The 23,587-nt window shown below is 52.4% G+C and overlaps 1 protein-coding gene across 1 annotated transcript in view; it reads right to left on the bottom strand.

The window, feature by feature from the left end:
* LOC122543998 (neurexin-1-like) overlaps nt 1-21,125 on the bottom strand; it is a 1,169,973-nt gene extending 1,148,848 nt beyond the window's left edge. Inside the window, exon 1 of the mRNA XM_087983596.1 lies at nt 20,876-21,125. Coding sequence (XP_087839722.1) covers nt 20,876-21,125 — 250 coding nt within the window. The remainder of the gene's footprint in view (nt 1-20,875) is intronic.
* Between the last annotated feature and the right edge of the window lie 2,462 nt (nt 21,126-23,587).

Here is a 23,587-nt window from a genome sequence, read left to right as displayed (position 1 = left end):
CCTAGGAATGTGCAGGTTAGGGTGGATTGGCCATGCTAAATTGTCCCATAGTGTCCAGGGATGTGCAGGTCAGGGTGGATTGGCCATGCTAAATTGTCCCATAGTGCCCAGGGATGTGCAGGTTAGGGTGGATTGGCCGTGCTAAATTGTCCCATAGTGTCCAGGGATGTGCAGGTTAGGGTGGATTGGCCATGCTAAATTGTCCCATAGTGTCCAGGGATGTGCAGGTTAGGGTGGATTGGCCGTGCTAAATTGCCCCATAGTGTCCAGGGATGTGTAGGTTAGGGTGGATTGGCCGTGCTAAATTGCCCCATAGTGTCCAGGGATGTGTAGGTTAGGGTGGATTGGCCGTGCTAAATTGCCCCATAGTGTCCAGGGATGTGCAGGTTAGGGTGGATTGGCCGTGCTAAATTGTCCCATAGTGTCCAGGGATGTGCAGGTTAGGGTGGATTGGCCGTGCTAAATTGGCCCATAGTGCCCAGGGATGTGCAGGTTAGGGTGGATTGGCCGTGCTAAATTGGCCCATAGTGCCCAGGGATGTGCAGGTTAGGGTGGATTGGCCGTGCTAAATTGTCCCATAGTGTCCAGGGATGTGCAGGTTAGGGTGGATTGGCCGTGCTAAATTGGCCCATAGTGCCCAGGGATGTGCAGGTTAGGGTGGATTGGCCATGCTAAATTGTCCCATAGTGTCCAGGGATGTGCAGGTTAGGGTGGATTGGCCGTGCAAAATTGTCCCATAGTGCCCAGGGATGTGCAGATTATGGTGGATTGGCCGTGCTAAATTGTCCCATAGTGCCCAGGGATGTGCAGGTTAGGGTGGATTGGCCGTGCTAAATTGTCCCATAGTGCCCGGGGATGTGCAGGTTACGGTGGATTGGCCGTGCTAAATTGTCCCATAGTGCCCAGGGATGTGCAGGTTAGGGTGGGTTAGCCGTGCTAAATTGTCCCATAGTGCCCGGGGATGTGCAGGTTAGGGTGGATTGGCCGTGCTAAATTGCCCCATAGTGCCCAGGGATGTGCAGGTTAGGGTGGATTGGCCATGTTAAATTGTCCCATAGTGTCCAGGGGTGTGCAGGTTAGGGTGGATTGGCCGTGCTAAATTGTCCCATGGTGTCCAGGGATGTGCAGGTTAGGGTGGATTGGCCGTGCTAAATTGGCCCATAGTGCCCAGGGATGTGCAGGTTAGGGTGGATTGGCCGTGCTAAATTGTCCCATAGTGCCCGGGGATGTGCAGGTTAGGGTGGATTGGCCGTGCTAAATTTTCCCATAGTGCCCAGTGATGTGCAGGTTAGGGTGGGTTAGCCGTGCTAAATTGTCCCATAGTGCCCGGGGATGTGCAGGTTAGGGTGGATTGGCCATGCTAAATTGCCCCATAGTGCCCAGGGATGTGCAGGTTAGGGTGGATTGGCCGTGCTAAATTGTCCCATAGTGTCCAGGGATGTGCAGGTTAGGGTGGATTGGCCGTGCTAAATTGGCCCATAGTGCCCAGGGATGTGCAGGTTAGGGTGGATTGGCCGTGCTAAATTGTCCCATAGTGCCCAGGGATGTGCAGATTATGGTGGATTGGCCGTGCTAAATTGTCCCATAGTGCCCGGGGATGTGCAGGTTAGGGTGGATTGGCCGTGCTAAATTGTCCCATAGTGCCCAGGGATGTGCAGGTTAGGGTGGGTTAGCCGTGCTAAATTGTCCCATAGTGTCCATGGATGTGCAGGTTAGGGTGGATTGGCCGTGCTAAATTGCCCCATAGTGCCCAGCGATGTGCAGGTTAGGGTGGGTTAGCCGTGCTAAATTGTCCCATAGTGTCCATGGATGTGCAGGTTAGGGTGGATTGGCCGTGCTAAATTGTCCCATAGTGCCCAGCGATGTGCAGGTTAGGGTGGATTGGCCGTGCTAAATTGCCCCATAGTGCCCAAGGATGTGCAGGTTAGGGTGGATTGGCCATGTTAAATTGTCCCATAGTGTCCAGGGGTGTGCAGGTTAGGGTGGATTGGCCGTGCTAAATTGTCCCATAGTGCCCAGGGATGTGCAGGTTAGGGTGGGTTAGCCGTGCTAAATTGTCCCATAGTGCCCAGGGATGTGCAGGTTAGGGTGGGTTGGCCGTGCTAAATTGTCCCATAGTGCCCAGGGATGTGCAGGTTAGGGTGGATTGGCCGTGCTAAATTGTCCCATAGTGCCCAGGGATGTGCAGGTGAGGTGCGTCGTCAGGGGTAGGTGTAGAGTAATGGGGTAGGGTAATGATTCTGTGTGGGTGACTCTTTGGAGGGTTGGTATGGACTTGTTTCCACACTGTGGGGATTCTAAGAGACACTCGATGTGGCTGGCCAGTTCAGAGTCAGTCCCTGAACTGCAGAGATTTTAAATCTCTTGCTTGTATTTATGCTTTTTGATCTGTATTTATTATGTGCACTTAAAATATATATAGCTCAGAACAACTTATCTTGAATATATTTTCATTAATTTGATACATAACCATCGCCTCATGCTTGTGAAATTGAACAGAGATTTGAAAATTTTCAGTTTTCTATTACATTAAGCTCTTGAACACACCGTAAATGTATTAGAAAATACTTAACAAAAGAGGCAGTCAATAAAGTGGGATATTATTCAGTGTTACACTTAATTAAATCATGAAAGTAATCTCCCGTTTAGATTGGCCAGCTAGGGCTTCCTTATTAGTCCAACATTAACAGTCCCAATCACAGATATTATAGTCAATGAGAACCACCACATCTCTGTTCCAATCTCTACAATTCTCATCAGGACACCTTCAATGGTTTCCACTTGATCCTGAGATTCCTGGTTTAGAAACCAGCCATAGAGATGTACAGCACGGAAACAGACCCTTCGGCCCATCCCGTCCATACTGACCATAGAGTCATAGAGATGTACAGCTCAGAAACAGACCCTTCGGCCCAACTCCTCCTTACTGACCATAGAGTCATAGAGATGTACAGCATGGAAACAGACCCTTCGGCCCATCCCGTCCATACTGACCATAGAGTCATAGAGATGTACAGCTCAGAAACAGACCCTTCGGCCCAACTCCTCCTTACTGACCATAGAGTCATAGAGATGTACAGCTCAGAAACAGACCCTTCGGCCCAACTCCTCCATACTGACCATAGAGTCATAGAGATGTACAGCACGGAAACAGACCTTTCGGCCCATCCCGTCCAGACTGACCATAGAGTCATAGAGATGTACAGCTCAGAAACAGACCCTTCCGCCCAACTCCTCCATACTGACCATAGAGTCATAGAGATGTACAGCACGGAAACAGACCCTTCGGCCCATCCCGTCCATACTGACCATAGAGTCATAGAGATGTACAGCTCAGAAACAGACCCTTCGGCCCAACTCCTCCATACTGACCATAGAGTCATATAGATGTACAGCTCAGAAACAGACCCTTCGGCCCAACTCCTCCATACTGACCATAGAGTCATAGAGATGTACAGCATGGAAACAGACCCTTCCGCCCAACTCCTCCATACTGACCATAGAGTCATAGAGACGTACAGCACGGAAACATGCCCTTCAGCCCATCCCGTCCATACTGACCATAGAGTCATAGAGATGTACAGCACGGAAACAGACCCTTCGGCCCATCCCGTCCATACTGACCATAGAGTCATAGAGATGTACAGCACGGAAACAGACCCTTCGGTCCAACCTACCCACAACGACCAGATATCCCAAATTAATCAGTTCCCATTTGCCAGCACCCGGCCCATTTCCCTCTAAACCCTTCATATCCCTGCATCCATCTTTTAAATGTTGTCATTGTACCAGCCTCCACCACACCCTCTGGCAGCTCATTCCACACAGGTACCACCCTCTGGGTGAAAAAGTTGCCCCTTAGGTTCCTTTTTTTATCTTTCCCCTCTCACCCTAAACCTCTGCCCTCGAGTTCTGGACTCCCCCAACCCAGGGAAGAGACCTTGTCTATTTACCCTATCCATGTCGTACCAGTTTAGTCTGAAAACAGTGCAGGTTGTGGACAGCTCTGCATTTGTGGAATATGGGCATCGCCGGCCAATACAGCATTTACCAACCATCGTTAATCACTCCTGCCTTGAGACCCATGTTGTAGTGGGCGGGAGTGGCAGGACATTGGGAGCCTGTTACACTGAAGGGGCAGCCAGGATGGGGAGGGGCTGGGAGGGGGTGCTTGCAGAAGGGTGGTGTCCCCATGTATCTGCTGCCCTTGTTCTTTGAGTCGGTTTGATAGGAATGCAGAGGCGTGGAAAATCGAAGTCGGAGGATGACATTCAGCCCATTGACTCCGCCATGGTATTCAAACCCACCACGGCTTACTCTCTATCTCAGAGTCAACCTCCCACTCTCTTCTCATACCCCTCGACCCCATCCAGGGACAAAGCAGCCCCCGCTCGGTTGACGCCGCACTCAGTCCCTCCACCCCTCAGTAGCATCTACAAGACGCACTGCAGCAACTCCCCGAGGCTCCTCAGAGCACCTGCCAAAACCCACGACCACTTCCGTCTAGAAGGACAAGGGGCAGTAGATACATGGGAACACCACTGCTCCCCTCCACCCCCTCCCCGCAAGTTCCCACCACTCCCCATCCTGGCCGTTCCTTGGGTCAGAATCCTGGACCTCCCTCCCCCAGGGCATCGTGGGTCTAACCCACAGCGCATGGCCTGCAGTGGTTCAAGATGGCCGCTTACCCCCACCTTTTCAAGGTGGGTGGGGGGCGATCACTGGTAGTCCAGGCAGGGACACCGTGTCTCATGAGTGAATGAACATTTCAAAGTGAACTGCTGGCCTCCGGATTGTGTGCAATTTGGCTGGTGGCTGTGAGACAGACGAGGAATTAATTTTATTCTGTCACCTGCCTAAGTGAAGCACAGAGGTCTGATGTCAAGATTAATGGAACGAGACAGGCAAATGGGACGAGATTCGGTTAGGATATCTGGTCGGCTTGGACCGAAGGGTCTGTTTTCGTGCTGGACACCTCCATGACTCTATAATGATTCAGAAATTCTTAAGTTTCACCTGAATGCTGTTTTCAAAGAGTGCAGATCTGGAAAAGGGATCTACTGCGTTTAACTCTCAGAGCACTGCGAGACCCTGTTGAGTGAGGTAACTGCGATATGTTACAGCACAGAAAGAGGCCTTGTTTATGTGCTCGGCCCAGCATTACCGTATTGCTCCCCACCCGCTCCCCTATGCCTTTTGCCTTTCCAAATAACTAGGTTAACCAGAAAGCCTCAACTTAATCTGCTCCACACGCACGCGCTCCAGGGGCGCTTTCGCAGGACTCTTAATCCAGAGACCCAGCTAATAGCTCTGGCGTGCCCGGTTCAAATCCCGACACAGCAGATATTGGAAATTGAATTCAGTAAAACTTTGGAATTAATGATGTCTGAGAGTCGTTTGTTATAAAGACTCATCGGGTTCACTAACGTCTTTGAGGGGAGGAAGCTGTCATCCTGACCTGGTCTGGGCCTATACGTGACACCAGACCCACAGCGATGCGGTTGACACTGAACTGCCCCCCTCTGAGCAATTAGGGACGGGGCAATAAATGCTGGGCCTCGCCTGTGATATCCACATTCTGTGAAGGCATTAAAACAAAACCCACTCTCACACACACACAGACTCACACACACACAGACTCACACACACACTCACACTCACACACACACAGACTCACACACAGACTCACACTCACACACTCTCATACACACACAGACTCACACACACTCAGACTCACACACACACACTCACACACACACACTCTCTCACACACACACACACACTCACACACACACACTCACAAACACACACACTCACACACACACACACACTCAGACTCACACACACACAGACTCACACACATACTTACACACTCTCACACACACACACACTCACACACACACACTCTCTCACACACACACACACACACACACCCACACACACACAGACACACCCACACACACACCAGAGGCAACAATCTCTCCCTCAACATCAACGAAGCCGAAGAGCTGGTCGTCAACTTCAGGAGGTGGAGTGGAGGGCACGCCTCCCTGTCCACATCGATGGAGCTGAGGTGGAGTTGGTCAAGAGCGTCAAGTCCCTGGGAGTGACAGTCACCAACATTCCGTCTGTTGGTGGGACAGTCAGGAAATCACAACGACACCCCTCCTTCCTCAGGACGCTACGGAAATTCAGCATGTCCATAAGGACCCTCACCAATTCTTTTACAGATGCACCCACAGAAAGCATCCAATCCGGATGCATCACGGTAACTGCTCTGCCCAGGGCTGTGAGAGACTACAGGGAGCTGTGAACACAGCCCAGTCCCTCACACAAACCCAACCTTCCACCCACCGACTCCATCTACACTCCCCACTGCCTCGGGAAGGCAGCCGACATCATCAGAGACCCCTCCCACCCCGGTTATAATCTCTCCCACCCTCTTCCCTCAGGCAGGAGGGACAAAAGCTCAAACACACGGACTGACAGGTTCAAGGACAGCCTCTTCCCCGCTGTTATCAGACTCATGGACGGCCCTCTCAGATTTGAAATCTGATGTTGATGCCAGTCTCTGTGCACCTTCCCCACAGCAGTAACACTGTACTCCTCGACCTGTTCCGTTACCTTAACACACCTTGTTTGGTATGGTCTGCACGCAGAACAAAACTTTTCACTGTCCTTCGGTACATGTGACAGTAATCAATCCAAAACACATCAATAAGTCAAACCACAGCCACGGGGAGATGGGAGGGGTGGCTGAGGGGGGGGGGGGGGGGGGGGGGGGAGGCGGGAAGGGGGATAGGAGGAGGCTGGTGTGGAACAAAAGGAGTTGGAGGAATGGTGGGGGGGGGGGGGGGGGGGGGGAAATTGGCTCACTCCTCCGCTCCGCCCTCGATGTCAGGTGGCAAGGACAAAGGAAGGAGGGGCCGCCCGGCCCATCGACCCCTGCTGCACCGTTCCGACATGGCCAACCCGTGCAGCGCGCGCGCGCGCGTTCCCGCCCGAACGCTGACCCTCTGACGGCCGCAGAATGCCAGGATTCAACCCTCCGCCGGCGCGTCCCTCCCCCACCCCCTGCTTCCTCAGTCCCAACGCGACCTGCCCCTTACTGTGTTTCCAGACCGACCCCGTCCAAGCTCAGGTGGGAAGGGGGGGGGGGGGGGGGTGCGTGGAGGGTGGGTGCGAAATGGAAACAGAAGTGGCTGGAAGAGCTCAGCAGGTCTGGGTGGGAACCCTTGGAGCGAAACCAGAGGTTCACGTTTCGGGTCAGGCACATTCCCCCTTCCCGACCTTACCAAGTCAGCGCAAAGATCAGCAAACTGCTCAAAAAAGTACTTAAAAACGGGGGGGGGGGACGCTGGTGTGGATGCAAGTGAGCTCTCTGAGACACACAGAGGGGCACAGAGAGGGGGAGAGGTCACAGAGATGGACAGCACGGAAACAGACCCTTCGGTCCAACCCGTCCATGCCGACCAGATATCCCAACACAATCCAGTCCCATTTGCCAGCACTTGGCCCATATCCCTCCAAACCCTTCCTATTCATGTCCCCATCCAGATGCCTTTTAAATGTTGTCATTGTACCAGCCTCCACCACTTCCTCTGGCAGCTCATTCCATACACGCACCACCCTCTGTGTGAAAAAGTTGCCCTCGGATCTCTTTTATATCTTTCCCCTCTCACCCTCAACCTATGCCCCTCTAGTTCTGGACTCCCCCCAACCCCAGGGAAAAGACCTTGCCTATTTACCCTATCCATGCCCCTCATGATTTTATAAACTTCTATAAGGTCCCCCCTCAGCCTCCGACGCTCCAGGGAAAACAGCCCCAGCCTGTTCAGCCCCTCCCTACAGCTCAAACCCTCCAACCCTGGCAACATCCTGGTAAATCTTTTCTGAAACCCTTTCAAGTTTCACAACGTCCCGAGACAGAGAATTCAGGAAACACTCAAGGAACCGAAACACAGAGCAGGGAGGATTGGCTCGCGTTGTTCTTAAAATCACCATTTACCGAGGAGAGGGTCGGCTTTTTTAACCAAAAATAGAAACTGTGGTAAATGAAACTGAACATTGCTGAGCCAATTACACCGTATGGGAGATGAGATTCAAAGATATAATTCCGCTCCACGCCTACGGCTCACAACAGTGAGTCACAAAACCTTTTCAAGTGTCATCCTACCTTGTTAACTCTTAGCGCGCGCCCGCACCCGCGGGAGAGCGACTGAACTCTCGCATTAGAAGGTCAGACGCTACCGGACTGGTTAACCTTGGCGTTAAGCCATGGCGCAGTTGAGCCTTTCCCCGGAGTGTGCTGGTCGGAATAGAGACCCCAACGCACTCTCCGAAGGTCGTGATACGGGGTGGGGGGGGGGGGGGTGGGTGGTGTGGATTGAGGAGAAATTCCACTCGTTCAGAGATGGAGGAAGGTAGAAATTGACACTACGGGAGCAGAATTGGGCCATTCGGCCCATTGAGTCTGCTCTGCAGTTCAATGGCCCGTTGTTATTTATCGCTGGACTGTTAATCCAGAACCCCAGGTGACATTCTGGGGACCGGGTATGAACTCTGCCATGGAAGAAGATGGGATTTGAATTCAATAAAGACTCTGGAATCTAATGATTGCCGTGAATCTATTGTCGAACTGTAGGGAAAGCCCATCTGCTTCACCCATGTCCTTTAGGAAATTGCCGGCCTTACCAGGTCCGGGCCTACACGTGAACTCCAGACCCCCCCCCCCCCCCCCCCCACAGCGACGGGGTTGCCTCTTAACTGTCCCTCTGGGGCAATTAGGGACAGGGCAGGAAATGATGGGCCTCATCCCGTGAATGAATAAATTAAAAAATATGGAAAGCGCCAAGTCAAAAGTGAGTGGGAGTTTTCTCTGAGCGGTGCTGAAGTTTATTGACATTTCCAAGAGCTAGAATAGACTCAGTGCCCCTGAATGGCCTCCTTCTGTCCTCCCGAGTGTTGAAGGGTAAATTAACCCCGGAGTGGGGGGAGCGCAGATGGCTACAAAGTGAAGGCAGAATGGTGTTATCAGCGGGCCAGTAATCAAGTGATCCAGATTCATGCGTCAGGAACCTGGGTTCAAATCCAGCGCACGGCTTGTCGAATATAAATGGTTAATTAATAAATTAAGAGTTGAGACAGGTCTCGGTTGGGACGGCTGGGGAAACTATCATCGATTGGACGTCTGGTTGACTGGAAAAAATCTATTTGTCTGGCCCACTTGAATTCAGGATAGTGAGATTGAAATCGAGCTAAAGACATCTTTTCCTCTCGTGCAGAGAATCCATTGATTATCCCAGTCATACGCCTCCCATCTCCCCTTCATCTCGATGCGGCAGATGCTTCCTATTTATAGGTGAGGCCGCAGATTGATAGCTGTTTGCCGAACTCTTAAACAAAGATGGTAACAAGCAGCGCAGTGTGATGATTCAGACATTAACACGGTCTCTGTGTGACTTCAGACCCTACAGCGATGCAGCTGAATTGCAGGAGCACCAACCAAGCCACTCCAGGCAGAGAGACGTCCAGCACAGAAACAGACCCTTCGGCCCAACTCATCCATGCCGACCAGATATCCTCAATTAAGCTAGTCCCATTTGCCAGCATTTAGCCCACAAACCCTTCCTATTCAGATGCCTGTTAGACGTTGTCATTGTACCAGCCTCCACCACTTCCTCTGGCAGCTCATTCCACACACGCACCACCCTCCGTGTGAAAAAGTTGCCCCTCAGCTCCCTTTTAAACCTTTCCCCTCTCACCCTAAACCTATGCCCCTCTAGTTCTGGACTCCCCCCACCCCAGAGAAAAGCTCTTGTCAATTCACCCTATCCATGCCCCCTTCATGATTTTATAAACCTCTATAGGGTCACCCCTCAGCCTCCGACGCTCCAGGGAAAACAGCCCCAGCCTGTTCAGCCTCTCCCTGTAGCTCAGACCCTCCAACCCCGGCAACATCCTTGTAAATCTTTTCTGAACCCTTTCAAGTTTCACAACATCTTTCCTCTAGCAGAGAGACCAGAACTGAACACAGTATTCCAAAAGTGGCCTAACCAATGTCCTGTACAGCCACAACATGACCCCCTACACTCAATGCACTGACTAATACAGGCAAGCATACCAAACACCTTCTTTAGTATACAGCTTACCTGCAGCGACAATTAATAGCTAATCATCTATTTGCCTTAATCTTAACTAAAGATGCTAACAAGCAGCACGATGTGATGACTCAGGCTTTACATGGCCTACGTGTGACTTCAGTTGTAACTGAACCATAATTGCCCCTACCCTGTTCAATAATCTTTGAGTTGGATTGACATAAAACCACCAACGGCCATTTCTCCTCAGTTCAGTTGAAAGTGGCAGACCCCCTTTATCCTGAGAGTGGGACCACTCTCTCGTTCTGGGCTGACCAATCATTGTGGGGTACGTAGGAAGGGAGGGAGAGGGAAAGCAGCCTCACAGTGTTCAGAGTGTTACAGAGTGAAACAACGGTTATCAAGAGAAGTGAAGTTGAGGGTTATCAGCTCAGCCTTAGTTAAAAATCACCCAACACCAGGTTATAATCCAACAGGGTTGTTTGGAAGCACTAGCTTTCGGAGCGCCGCTCCTTCATCAGATGGTTGTCAGCGCTCTGAAAGCTGAGTGCTTCCAAATAGAACCCTGTTGGACTATAACCTGGTGTTGTGTGATTTTGAACTTTGTCCACCCCCAGTCCAACAGTGGCTCCTCCACACCATACCATCCCTCAGATAAGGGACCCCCGCACTGTCCACAGTATTCCAGCTGGGGTCTGACCAAGGCCTCAGCACAACTTGCCAACCCTTAAGCCCCATTCACAGACCTTCTCATAGATTCCCGACAGTGTGGAAACAGGCCACTGGGGGCCAACACGTTCACACCAATCCTCTGAAGAGTAACCCACCCAGACCCATTCCCCCTACCCTATTACTCTATGGTTACCCCTTACAAATGCATCTAACCTGAACACTATGGGACAATTTAGCACGGCCAATCCACCCTAACCTGCACATCCCTGGGCACTATGGGACAATTTAGCACGGCCAATCCACTCTAACCTGCACATCCCTGGGCACTATGGGACAATTTAGCACGGCCAATCCACCCTAACCTGCACATCCCTGGGCACTATGGGACAATTTAGCACGGCCAATCCACCCTAACCTGCACATCCCTGGGCACTATGGGACAATTTTGCACGGCCAATCCACCCTAACCTGCACATCCCTGGGCACTATGGGACAATTTAGCACGGCCAATCCACCCTAACCTGCACATCCCTGGGCACTATGGGACAATTTTGCACGGCCAATCCACCCTAACCTGCACATCCCTGGGCACTATGGGACAATTTTGCACGGCCAATCCACCCTAACCTGCACATCCCTGGACACTGTGGGACAATTTTGCACGGCCAATCCACCCTAACCTGCACATCCCTGGACACTATGGGACAATTCAGCACGGCCAATCCACCCTAACCTGCACATCCCTGGACACTGTGGGACAATTTTGCACGGCCAATCCACCCTAACCTGCACATCCCTGGACACTGTGGGACAATTTAACACGGCAAATCCACCCTAACCTGCACATCCCTGGACACTGTGGGACAATTTAGCACGGCCAATCCACCCTAACCTGCACATCTGTGGGCACTGTGGGACAATTTAGCACGGCCAGTCCACCCTACCCTGCACATCCCTGGGCAATACGGGACAATTTAGCACGGCCAATCCACCCGAACCTGCACATCCCTGGACACTATAGGACAATTTAGCACGGCCAATCCACCCTAACCTGCACATCCCTGGGCACTATGGGACAATTTAGCATAGCCAATCCACCCTAACCTGCACATCTGTGGGCACTGTGGGACAATTTAGCACGGCCAGTCCACCCTACCCTGCACATCCCTGGGCACTATGGGGCAATTTAGCATGGCCAATCCACCCTACCCTGCATAACCCTGGGCACTATGGGGCAATTTAGCACGGCCAATCCATCCTAACCTGCACATCCCTGGGAACTGTGGGACAATTTAGCATAGCTAATCCACTCTGAATCCCTACAGTGTGGAAACAGGCCATTCAGCCCAACAGGTTCACAATGGCCCTCCAAAGAGCATCCCACCCAGACTCACCTCCCCCAAACCCTATCCCTGTATTTCCACTGGCTCATCCACCTAATTTACATGTGCCTAGATACTATGGGGCAATTTAGCATATCCCTGGACACTATAGGACAATTTAGCATGGCCAGTCCACCCTAACTTCCACATCACTGGACACTATGGGACAATTTAGCATGGCCAATCCACCCTAACCTCCACATCCCTGGACACTATGGGACAATTTAGCACGGCCAATCCACCCTAACCTGCACATTCCTGGGCACTATGGGACAATTTAGCACGGCCAATCCACCCTAACCTGCACATCCCTGGGCACTATGGGACAATTTAGCACGGCCAATCCACCCTAACCTGCACATCCCTGGGCACTATGGGACAATTTAGCACGGCCAATCCACCCTAACCTGCACATCCCTGGGCACTATGGGACAATTTAGCACGGCTAATCCACCCTAACCTGCACATCCCTGGGCACTATGGGACAATTTAGCATGGCCAATCCACCCTAACGTGCACATCCCTGGGCACTATGGGACAATTTAGCACAGCCAATCCACCCTAACCTGCACATCCCTGGGCACTATGGGACAATTTAGCACGGCCAATCCACCCTAACCTGCACATCCCTGGGCACTATGGGACAATTTAGCACGGCCAGTCCACCCTACCCTGCACATCCCTGGGCACTATGGGGCAATTTAGCACGGCCAATCCACCCTACCCTGCACATCCCTGGGCACTATGGGGCAATTTAGCACGGCCAATCCACCCTACCCTGCACATCCCTGGGAACTGTGGGACAATTTAGCATAGCTAATCCACTCTGAATCCCTACAGTGTGGAAACAGGCCCTTCAGCCCAACAGGTTCACAATGGCCCTCCAAAGAGTATCCCACCCAGACTCACCTCCCCCAAAGGAGAAAGTGAGGTCTGCAGATGCTGGAGATCAAAGTTGAAACTTCATTGCTGGAACAGCACAGCAGGTCAGGCAGCATCCAGGGAACAGGAGATTCGACGTTTCGGGCACAGGCCCTTCTTCAGGAATGAGCAGAGAGTGTTCAGCAGGAGAAGATAAAAGGTAGGGAGGAGGGACTTGGAGGAGGGGCGTTGGAAATGTGATAGGTGGAAAGAGGTCAAGGTGAGGGTGATAGGTCGGAGTAGGATGGAGGCGGAGAGGTCAAGAAGAAGACTGCAGGTCAGGAAGGCGGTGCCGGGCTGGAGGGATCCGGCTGAGACAAGGTGGGGGGAGGGGGGATGAAGAAACTGGTGAAGTCCAAGTTCATCCCCTGTGGTTGGAGGGTTCCCAGTCGGAAGATAAGACGCTCCTCCTCCGACCGTCGCGTTGTTGTGGTTTGGCGGTGGATGAGTCCAATGACCTACACTACGAGGAGGTTGAACAGTTCATCCACTACACTACGAGGAGGTTGAACAGTTCATCCACTACACTACGAGGAGGTTGAACAGTTCATCCACTACACTAACACCTTCCACCCCGACCTCAAATTCACCTGAACAGTCTCGGACTCCTCCCTCCCCTTCCTAGACCTTTCTATTTCTTTCTCAGGCGACCGAATCAACACGGACATCTACTACAAACCAACCGACTCCCACAGCTACCTGGACTACACCTCCTCCCATCCTGCCCCCTGTAAAAACGCCATCCCATTCTCCCAATTCCTTCGTCTCCGCCGCATCTGCTCCCAGGAGGACCAGTTCAAAAAACGTACAACACAGATGGCCTCCTTCTTCAAGGACCGCAATTTCCCCCCCGACGTGGTCGACGGTGCCCTCCACCGCATCTCCTCCACTTCCCGCTCCTCCGCCCTTGAGCCCCGCCCCTCCAACCGCCACCAGGACAGAACCCCACTGGTCCTCACCTACCACCCCACTAACCTCCATGTACAGCGCATCATCCGCCGTCACTTCCGCCACCTCCAAACAGACCCCAGCACCAAGGATATATTTCCCTCCCCTCCCCTATCAGCGTTCCGTAGAGACCACTCCCTCCGCGACTCCCTTGTCAGATCCACACCCCCCACCGACCCAACCTCCACTCCCGGCACCTTCCCTTGCAACCGCAGGAGGTGCAAGACTTGCGCCCACACCTCCCCCCTCACTTCTCTCCAAGGCCCCAAAGGAAACTTCCATATCCGCCACAGATTCACCTGCACCTCCACCCACATCATCTACTGCATCCGCTGCAGCCGGTGTGGCCTCGTCTATATTGGGGAGACAGGCCGCCTACTTGCGGAGCGATTCAGAGAGCACCTCTGGGCCACCCGGACGAACCAACCCAACCACCCTGTAGCACAGCATTTCAACTCCCCCTCCCACTCCACCGAGGATATGCAGGTCATTGGACTCATCCACCGCCAAACCACAACAACCCGACGGTCGGAGGAGGAGCGTCTTATCTTCCGACTGGGAACCCTCCAACCACAGGGGATGAACTTGGACTTCACCAGTTTCTTCATCCCCCCTCCCCCCACCTTGTCTCAGCCGAATCCCTCCAGCCCGGCACCGCCTTCCTGACCTGCAGTCTTCTTCTTGACCTCTCCGCCTCCATCCTACTCCGACCTATCACCCTCACCTTGACCTCTTTCCACCTATCACATTTCCAACGCCCCTCCTCCAAGTCCCTCCTCCCTACCTTTTATCTTCTCCTGCTGAACACTCTCTGCTCATTCCTGAAGAAGGGCCTGTGCCCGAAACGTCGAATCTCCTGTTCCCTGGATGCTGCCTGACCTGCTGTGCTGTTCCAGCAATAAAGTTTCAACTCACCTCCCCCAAACCCTATCCCTGTATTTCCACTGGCTCATCCACCTAATTTACATGTGCCTAGATACTATGGGGCAATTTAGCATATCCCTGGACACTATAGGACAATTTAGCACGGCCAGTCCACCCTAACTTCCACATCACTGGACACTATGGGACAATTTAGCACGGCCAATCCACCCTAACCTGCACATCCCTGGGCACTATGGGACAATTTAGCACGGCCAATCCCCCCTAACCTGCACATCCCTGGGCACTATGGGACAATTTAGCACGGCCAATCCCCCCTAACCTGCACATCCCTGGGCACTATGGGACAATTTAGCACGGCCAATCCACCCTATCCTGCACATGTTTGGACTGTGGGTGAAAACTGGAGCCCTCAGAGGAAATCCCATGCAGACACGCGGAGAATGTGCAAACTCCACGCAGACAGTCGCCCGAGGGTGGAATCGAACCTTGGTCCCTGGCGCCGTGAGGCAGCAGTGAGCCACTATGCCACTCCCGGGGTTGAGTATTTTTGAAGAAGTAGCAAAGAGGACTGATGAGGGCAGAGTGGTGGATGTGATCTCTCTGGACAAGGTTCCCCGTGGGAGACTGGTGAGCAAGGCTAGATCTCACGGAATACAGGGAGAACCAGCCTTTTGGATACAGAACTGGGTCAAAGTTAGAAGACAGAGGGTGGTGGTGGAGGGTTGTTTTTCGGACTGTCGGCCTGTGACCAGTGGAATGCTACAAGTGGTGCTGGGCCCTCTACTTTTTGTCATTTATATAAATGATTTGGAGGTGAATATAGGAAGTATGGTTAGTACGTTTGGATATGACACCAAAACTGGAGGTGTAGTGGACAGCGAAGAGGGTTACCTCAGATTACAACAGGATCTGGACCAGATGTGCCAATGGGCTGAGAAGTGGCAGATGGAGTTTAATTCAGATAAATGCGAGGTGCTGCATTTTGGGGAAGCAAATCAGGGCAGAACTTACACACTTAATGGTAAGGTCCTAGAGAGTGTTGCTGAACAAATAGACCTTGGAGTGCAGGTTCATAGCTCCTTGAAAGTGGAGTTGCAGGTAGATAGGATAGTGAAGGAGGCGTTTGGTATGCTTTCCTTTATTGGTCAGAGTATTGAGTACAGGAGTTGGGAGGTCATGTTGCGGCTGTACAGGACATTGGTTAGGCCCACTTTTAAATTATGTTTGCAATTCTGGTCTCTCTGCTATAGGAAGGATGTTGTGAAACTTGAAAGGGGTCAGAAAAGATTTACAAGGATGTTGCCAGGGTTGGAGTGTTTGAGTTACAGGGAGAGGCTGAACAGGCTGGGGCTGTTTTCCCTGGAGCATCGGAGGCTGAGGGGTGACCTTATAGAAGTTTACAAAATCATGAGGGGACATGGATAGGGTAAATAGACAAAGTCTTTTCCCTGGGTGGGGGAGTCCGAAACTAGGGGACATAGGTTGAGGGTGAGAGGGGAAAGATATAAAAGAGACCTAAGGGGCAACTTTTTCACACAGAGGGTGGTGCGTGTATGGAATGAGCTGCCAAAGGAAGTGGTGGAGGCTGGTACAATGACAACATTTAAAAGGCATTTGGAGGGGGACATGAATAGGAAGGGTTTGGAGGGATATGGGCCTTGTGCTGGCAGATGAGACTGGATTAATTCAGGATATCTGGACAGCATGGATGAGTTGGACTGAAGGGTCTGTTTCCGTGCTGTACATCTCTATGACTACCTTCTTCCGGCCAAAGTGCATTACCTAGCACCTCCCGACATTGTATCCCGACTCGGAGAAAGTGAGGACTGTGGACGCTGGAGATCAGAGTCGGGAGTGTGGTGCTGGAAAAGCACAGCAGGTCAGGCAGCATCCGAGGGGCAGGAGCAAGAGTTGATTCTCCAGCTCCTCGGATGTGGGCCTGACCTGCTGTGCTTTCCCAGCGCCACACTCTCGTTATATTCTAACTGCCTGGTTTCGGCCCACTCACGTTAATCTGTCTATATCCCTTTAAACTCTGCGCCATCCTCTCTCACCATATGTTTTCCCACCTATTTACGTGTCACCTACAAACTTGTCGATAATATACCAACTTTCTCCATCCACGTCATTCAGGTGAATCTGTGTAAAATAGACCATTGTGACCGAGGGATGATTTCCGCAGCACTCCACTGTGGGGTGACAGAATGCTATCATTCTGACTCTCTGTGCTAATATACTGCCTCCAACACCATGGGCTCTTATCGTATTAAGAAGCTTACTGCGTGAGACCTTATCTAACGCCTGCTGAAAGTCCAAACATATTACATTCACTGTAATGCACTCAATTCGCTCAATCCTAACTTATGATTTAAGAGAAGTCATAGGTCAATCAGTCACTCAGGCTAGTTGTAGACCAGTCCAAACCCGCTCAACATATATCAGGGAGACAGCCGAGATCCTCATTTCGTTCCAGGGCAGGTGGGACTAGATTGGGTTGGGATATCTGGGTCGGCATGGATGGGTTGGACCGAAGGGTCTGTTTCCGTGCTGTACATCTCTGTGACTCTATGACTCTAAGTGTAAAAGGTAGTGTTCCGGATGAGATTCACTCGGTCAAAGTTTAAGCAAAACAGACTTTATTCTTACACCACATTTCAAGTCCAAACAAATATGCAGGTTAGGTTGGATTGGCCATGCTAAATTGTCCCATAGTGCCCAGGGTTGTGCAGGTTAGGTTGGATTGGCCATGCTAAATTGTCCCATAGTGCCCAGGGTTGTGCAGGTTAGGATGGATTGGCCATGCTAAATTGTCCCATAGTGCCCAGGGTTGTGCAGGTTAGGGTGGATTGGCCGTGCTAAATTGTCCCATAGTGCCCAGGGTTGTGCAGGTTAGGGTGGATTGGCCATGCTAAATTGTCCCATAGTGCCCAGGGTTGTGCAGGTTAGGGTGGATTGGCCGTGCTAAATTGTCCCATTGTGCCCAGGGTTGTGCAGGTTAGGGTGGATTGGCCATGTTAAATTGTCCCATAGTGCCCAGGGTTGTGCAGGTTAGGGTGGATTGGCCATACTAAATTGTCCCATAGTGCCCAGGGATGTGCAGGTTAGGGTGGATTGGCCGTGCTAAATTGCCCCATAGTGCCCAGGGATGTGCAGGTTAGGGTGGATTGGCCGTGCTAAATTATCCCATAGTGCCCAGGGATGTGCAGGTTAGGGTGGATTGGCCGTGCTAAATTGTCCCATAGTGCCCAGGGATGTGCAGGTTCGGGTGGATTGGCCGTGCTAAATTGTCCCCATAGTGCCCAGGGATGTGCAGGTTAGGGTAGATTGGCCGTGCTAAATTGTCCCATAGGGCCCAGGGATGTGCATGTTAGAGTGGATTGGCCGTGCTAAATTGTCCCATAGTGTCCAGGAATGTGCAGGTTAGGATGGATTGGCCGTGCAAAATTGTCCCATAGTGTACAAAGATGTGCAGGTTAGAGTGGATTGGCCATGCTAAATTGTCCCATAGTGCCCAGGGATGTGCAGGTTAGGGTGGATTGGCCGTGCTAAATTGTCCCATAGTGCCCAGGGATGTGCAGGTTAGGATGGATTGGCCGTGCAAAATTGTCCCATAGTGCCCAGGGATGTGCAGGTTAGGGTGGATTGGCCGTGCTAAATTGTCCCATAGTGTACAGGGATGTGCAGGTTAGGGTGGATTGGCCGTGCTAAATTGTCCCATAGTGCCCAGGGATGTGCAGGTTAGGGTGGATTGGCCGTGCTAAATTGTCCCATAGTGTACAGGGATGCACAGGTTAGGGTGGTTTGGTCGTGCTAAATTGTCCCATAGTGCCCAGGGATGTGCAGGTTAGGGTGGATTGGCCGTGCTAAATTGTCCCATAGTGCCCAGGGATGTGCAGGTTAGGGTGGGATTGGCCGTGCTAAATTGTCCCATAGTGCCCAGGGATATGCAGGTTAGGGTGGATTGGCCATGCTAAATTGTCACATAGTGTCCAGGAATTTGCAGGTTAGGGTGGATTGGCCATGCTAAATTGTCACATAGTGCCCAGGAATTTGCAGGTTAGGGTGGATTGGCCATGCTAAATTGTCACATAGTGTCCAGGAATTTGCAGGTTAGGGTGGATTGGCCATGCTAAATTGTCCCATAGTGCCCAGGAATTTGCAGGTTAGGGTGGATTGGCCGTGCTAAATTGTCCCATAGCGCCCAGGGATGTGCAGGTTAGGGTGGATTGGCCGTGCTAAATTGTCCCATAGTGCCCAGGGATGTGCAGGTTAGGGTGGATTGGCCGTGCTAAATTGTCCCATAGTGCCCAGGGATGTGTAGGTTAGGGTGGATTGGCCGTGCTAAATTGTCCCATAGTGCCCAGTGATGTGCAGGTTAGGGTGGATTGGCCGTGCTAAATTGTCCCATAGTGCCCAGGGATGTGCAGGTTAGGGTGGATTGGCCGTGCTAAATTGTCCCATGGTGCCCAGTGATGTGCAGGTTAGGGTGGATTGGCCGTGCTAAATTGTCCCATAGTGCCCAGTGATGTGCAGGTTAGGGTGGATTGGCCGTGCTAAATTGTCCCAAAGGATTAGTTTAATTTGGCGTCACGTTTGGTACAACATCATCGTCCAATGAGCCTGTTCCACTGCTGCGCTGTTCTATGTTCTATTAACTTTAACTCTACTTAACAAACTAATATTTCATGTAACTACTCATCAACAACCCATAAACACACCCTTGGCAACGGCAAATTCAGCAAAAATAGATTCCCCTCGATTGCAATCCCCAGGGGAGAAGGAGTCGAGCAGAGAGAGAGTGAGAGAGAGTGAGAGAGAGAGAGAGAGAGAGAGCTGTATCTAGCAGTTTCAACCGCCAACTGCTAACCCCAGCTGGCAGCTCAACTAAAGATGTGCAGGGTCAGGTGAATTGGCCATGCTAAATTGCCCATAGTGTTAGGTAAGTGGTAAATGTGGGGGTATGGGTGGGTTGCGCTTCAGCGGGTCGGTGTGGACGTGTTGGGCCGAAGGGCCTGTTTCCACACTGTAGTATAATCTAGTCTAATCTAAATCCCTGTGACCCTGATTCCACCCCGCCCCTGCTGCTTTGCTCTAACTTATGAAAAGGCTTTTCCAAGTTGGCTCATCCCCCTCTTCGGAAGGCACGACATTCCTCTCCCACTCTGCTCACCCCTTTCTGTGAAAGAATACTGAGCAAATCCCTCTTATTGGCACAGTGCCACCACAAGCTCACTCTGCCATCTGCCCACAAGGCGTGGAAACAGAGATAGGCCATTTGGCCCATCGAGGCTGCTGCCATTCAATGAGATCACCTTATACACGGACCCGAAAATACCCAAACTGTTCCCCACCCCGACTGGATCCGCCCACTTGGTTTTTCGAGAAACGGGAAGGCTCCCTCGCCAGGGTTCAGAAGCAGTCGCCACCTCAAATCCAAACTAAGCCCAAGTCAGAGGCAGGGAAGCCATTTTGGAGACGCACTGATGGGCAGAATGGTCTGCTTCCGTCCCTGACACCTATGCAGTGTCGCTCAGCATCAGCCTTTCGCTGGGCCAGAAACGATTCACTTTTCCTGAAAGTGCACTGTATCCCCACGACGGAATTCTACCTTTTTGTTTACTTCACAACAAGAAGGAAATAAAAACACACCTCATTCATAAATTACTAGCGTGGATGTGAACAGGTCCAAAAGCAGACTTTTCAGTTCCCTTTGGGATTTGAACATGCCTCAGAATTCCATCCCCTCACAACAAAGAGAATTTTCTGAGCGCATTCAGGAGATTATATCCCCTCAAGGGAAACGGTGGTGGCCATTCAGATCTGAACAGAACCCCCCCCCCGGCCCCCTCCTTGCTATCCTTTGACAGGAAGGCCTCAGACGATGGTCTTTCCCCACTGGGTCTCGGTGGTAGTGGCCCTGAGCTTTGCTGCGTCCCTCAGCGCGTGATCCTGGACCTTGGAGGTTACCAGCCTGGGTTGAGGTCAACTCTTTGTACGGCAAGACCAACCCATTTCGGGCACACCAACGAGCGTCTTCCAACGGGTCGACGGTCGCCCAGGCGTAACCGTGTCGGCGTGCACCCCGGGCAACAGACGTATGCAGCCCTGCTTCACAGAGCCGCACAGGACGAACACCGACAGACACCAGGACATCCCTCTCCAGGCTTCCTTGGCAAAGGAACATTCCAACAAGGAGATGTGTGACGATCTCTACCATCTCCACTCAACCGCCCCCCCCAACCTTCTTCAAGGGCAGGGTGAGGGGGTGCGGACTGAGAAGGCATAGATAAGAGATCTGACAGGCAGTGCCCGTCTCACCGCCGGCCAGGCAAGGCCACAGTGCCCGTTGGGATGTCCTGGCCCTGGGGCATTCGGGTCAACTGGCTTTGACTGTCTGTTCAGCGAACCGACACTAGGGGATCCACCCTCTCCTAGAACCCTTTCCCAGTCGCTTTGAGTTCTGGAGAAGAGTCAGGGAATTGTCAGCCCTGTTCCTCGCCCTGCAGATGAGGTGGGTCAGGGTGGATTGGCTGTGCTAAATTGTCCCCATAGTGTCCAGGGATGTGCAGGTTAGGGTGGATTGGCCGTGCTCAATTGTCCCATAGTGCCCAGGGATGTGCAGGTTAGGGTGGATTGGCCGTGCTAAATTGTCCCATAGTGCCCAGGGATGTGCAGGTTAGGGTGGATTGGCCGTGCTAAATTGTCCCATAGTGCCCAGTGATGTGCAGGTTAGGGTGGATTGGCCATGCTAAATTGTCCCATAGTGCCCAGGGATGTGCAGGTTAGGCTGGATTGGCCGTGCTAAATTGTCCCATAGTGCCCAGGGATGTGCAGGTTAGGGTGGATTGGCCGTGCTAAATTGTCCCATCGTGCCCAGGGATGTGCAGGTTAGGGTGGATTGGCCGTGCTAAATTGCCCCATAGTGTCCAGGAATGTGCAGGTTAGGGTGGATTGGCCGTGCTAAATTGTCCCATAGTGCCCAGGGATGTGCAGGTTAGGGTGGATTGGCCGTGCTAAATTGTCCCATAGTGCCCAGGGATGTGCAGGTTAGGGTGGATTGGCCGTGCTAAATTGTCCCATAGTGCCCAGGGATGTGCAGGTTAGAGTGGATTGGCCGTGCTAAATTGTCCCATAGTGCCCAGGGATGTGCAGGTTAGAGTGGATTGGCCATGCTAAATTTCCCCGTAGCATGGTACACTAGTCATGTCGGGTTATTTGTGAAGGGGATGTGTCTGGGAGTGACATTCTTCGGGGGGTGGGTGCGGACTTGTGGGGCCGAATGGTCTGTTTCCACAATGCGGGGATTCTATGTTAGAAACGGACAGCACTCTCTCGTTAAATAATGAATTGAAATGGGCAATTTCTCCGTTCGGGGACATCATACCTGTCGAGAGACCCCTGGAAAATTATGGTTAATGTAACAGCAAGTCCTGACTTTCGCATTTAAATATCATGGGATGGAAATCATCAAGTGCATTGCAACTGTCATTATGTTCCTAATTACCATTCGATTTTCTTCCTATTAAATTCACTCAGTTCCTCGCTCATTGAAGGATCTGTCAGGTTTTTGTTTGCCTGAGTGCTGTTTTCGACGTGTTTATCAAGGTGAGGACTAACAAAACCTGACATTGTCACCTCCTCTCTTCTTGCTGTGACTGGCGCAACATGTCATTTTTGGTATGGTTACAGAATTCGGCACATCCTGTCATGACGGAGCACTGTCGGAGGGTCAGTGCTGAGGGAGTGCCGCACTGTCGGAGGGTCAGTGCTGAGGGAGTGCCGCACTGTCAGAGGGTCAGTGCTGAGGGAGTGCCGCACTGTCGGAGGGTCAGTGCTGAGGGAGTGCCGCACTGTCGGAGTGTCAGTACTGAGGGAGTGCCGCACTGTCAGAGGGTCAGTGCTGAGGGAGTGCCGCACTGTCAGAGGGTCAGTGCTGAGGGAGTGCCGCACTGTTGGAGGGTCAGTACTGAGGGAGTGCCGCACTGTCGGAGGGTCAGTGCTGAGGGAGTGCCGCAGTGTTGGAGGGTCAGTGCTGAGGGAGTGCCGCACTGTCAGAGGGTCAGTACTGAGGGTGTGCCGCACTGTTGGAGGGTCAGTACTGAGGGAGTGCCGCACTGTCAGAGGGTCAGGGCTGAGGGAGTGCCACACTGTCGGAGGGTCAGTGCTGAGGGAGTGCCGCACTGTTGGAGGGTCAGTGCTGTGGGAGTGCCGCACTGTCGGAGGGTCAGTGCTGAGGGAGTGCCGCACTGTCAGAGGGTCAGTGCTGAGGGAGTGCCGCACTGTCAGAGGGTCAGTACTGAGGGCGTGCCGCACTGTCGGAGGGTTAGTGCTGAGGGAGTGCCGCACTTTCGGAGGGTCAGTGCTGAGGGAGCGCTGCACTGTCAGAGGGTCAGTGCTGAGGGAGCGCTGCACTGTCAGAGGGTCAGTGCTGAGGGAGTGCCGCACTGTTGGAGGGTCAGTGCTGAGGGAGTGCCGCACTGTCGGAGAGTCAGTGCTGTGGGAGTGCCGCACTGTCAGAGGGTCAGTGCTGAGGGAGTGCCGCACTGTCAGAGGGTCAGTGCTGAGGGAGTGCTGCACTGTCAGAGGGTCAGTACTGAGGGAGCGCCGCACTGTCAGAGGGTCAGTGCTGAGGGAGTGCCGCACTGTCAGAGGGTCAGTGCTGAGGGAGCGCTGCACTGT

This window comes from Chiloscyllium plagiosum, unplaced genomic scaffold (genome assembly GCF_037043375.1).
Source record: "Chiloscyllium plagiosum isolate Xiang-an unplaced genomic scaffold, Cpla_swu_hap1 HiC_scaffold_46, whole genome shotgun sequence".
Taxonomy (NCBI): Eukaryota; Metazoa; Chordata; class Chondrichthyes; order Orectolobiformes; family Hemiscylliidae; genus Chiloscyllium; species Chiloscyllium plagiosum.
This window is presented reverse-complemented; position numbering and strand designations above follow the sequence as displayed.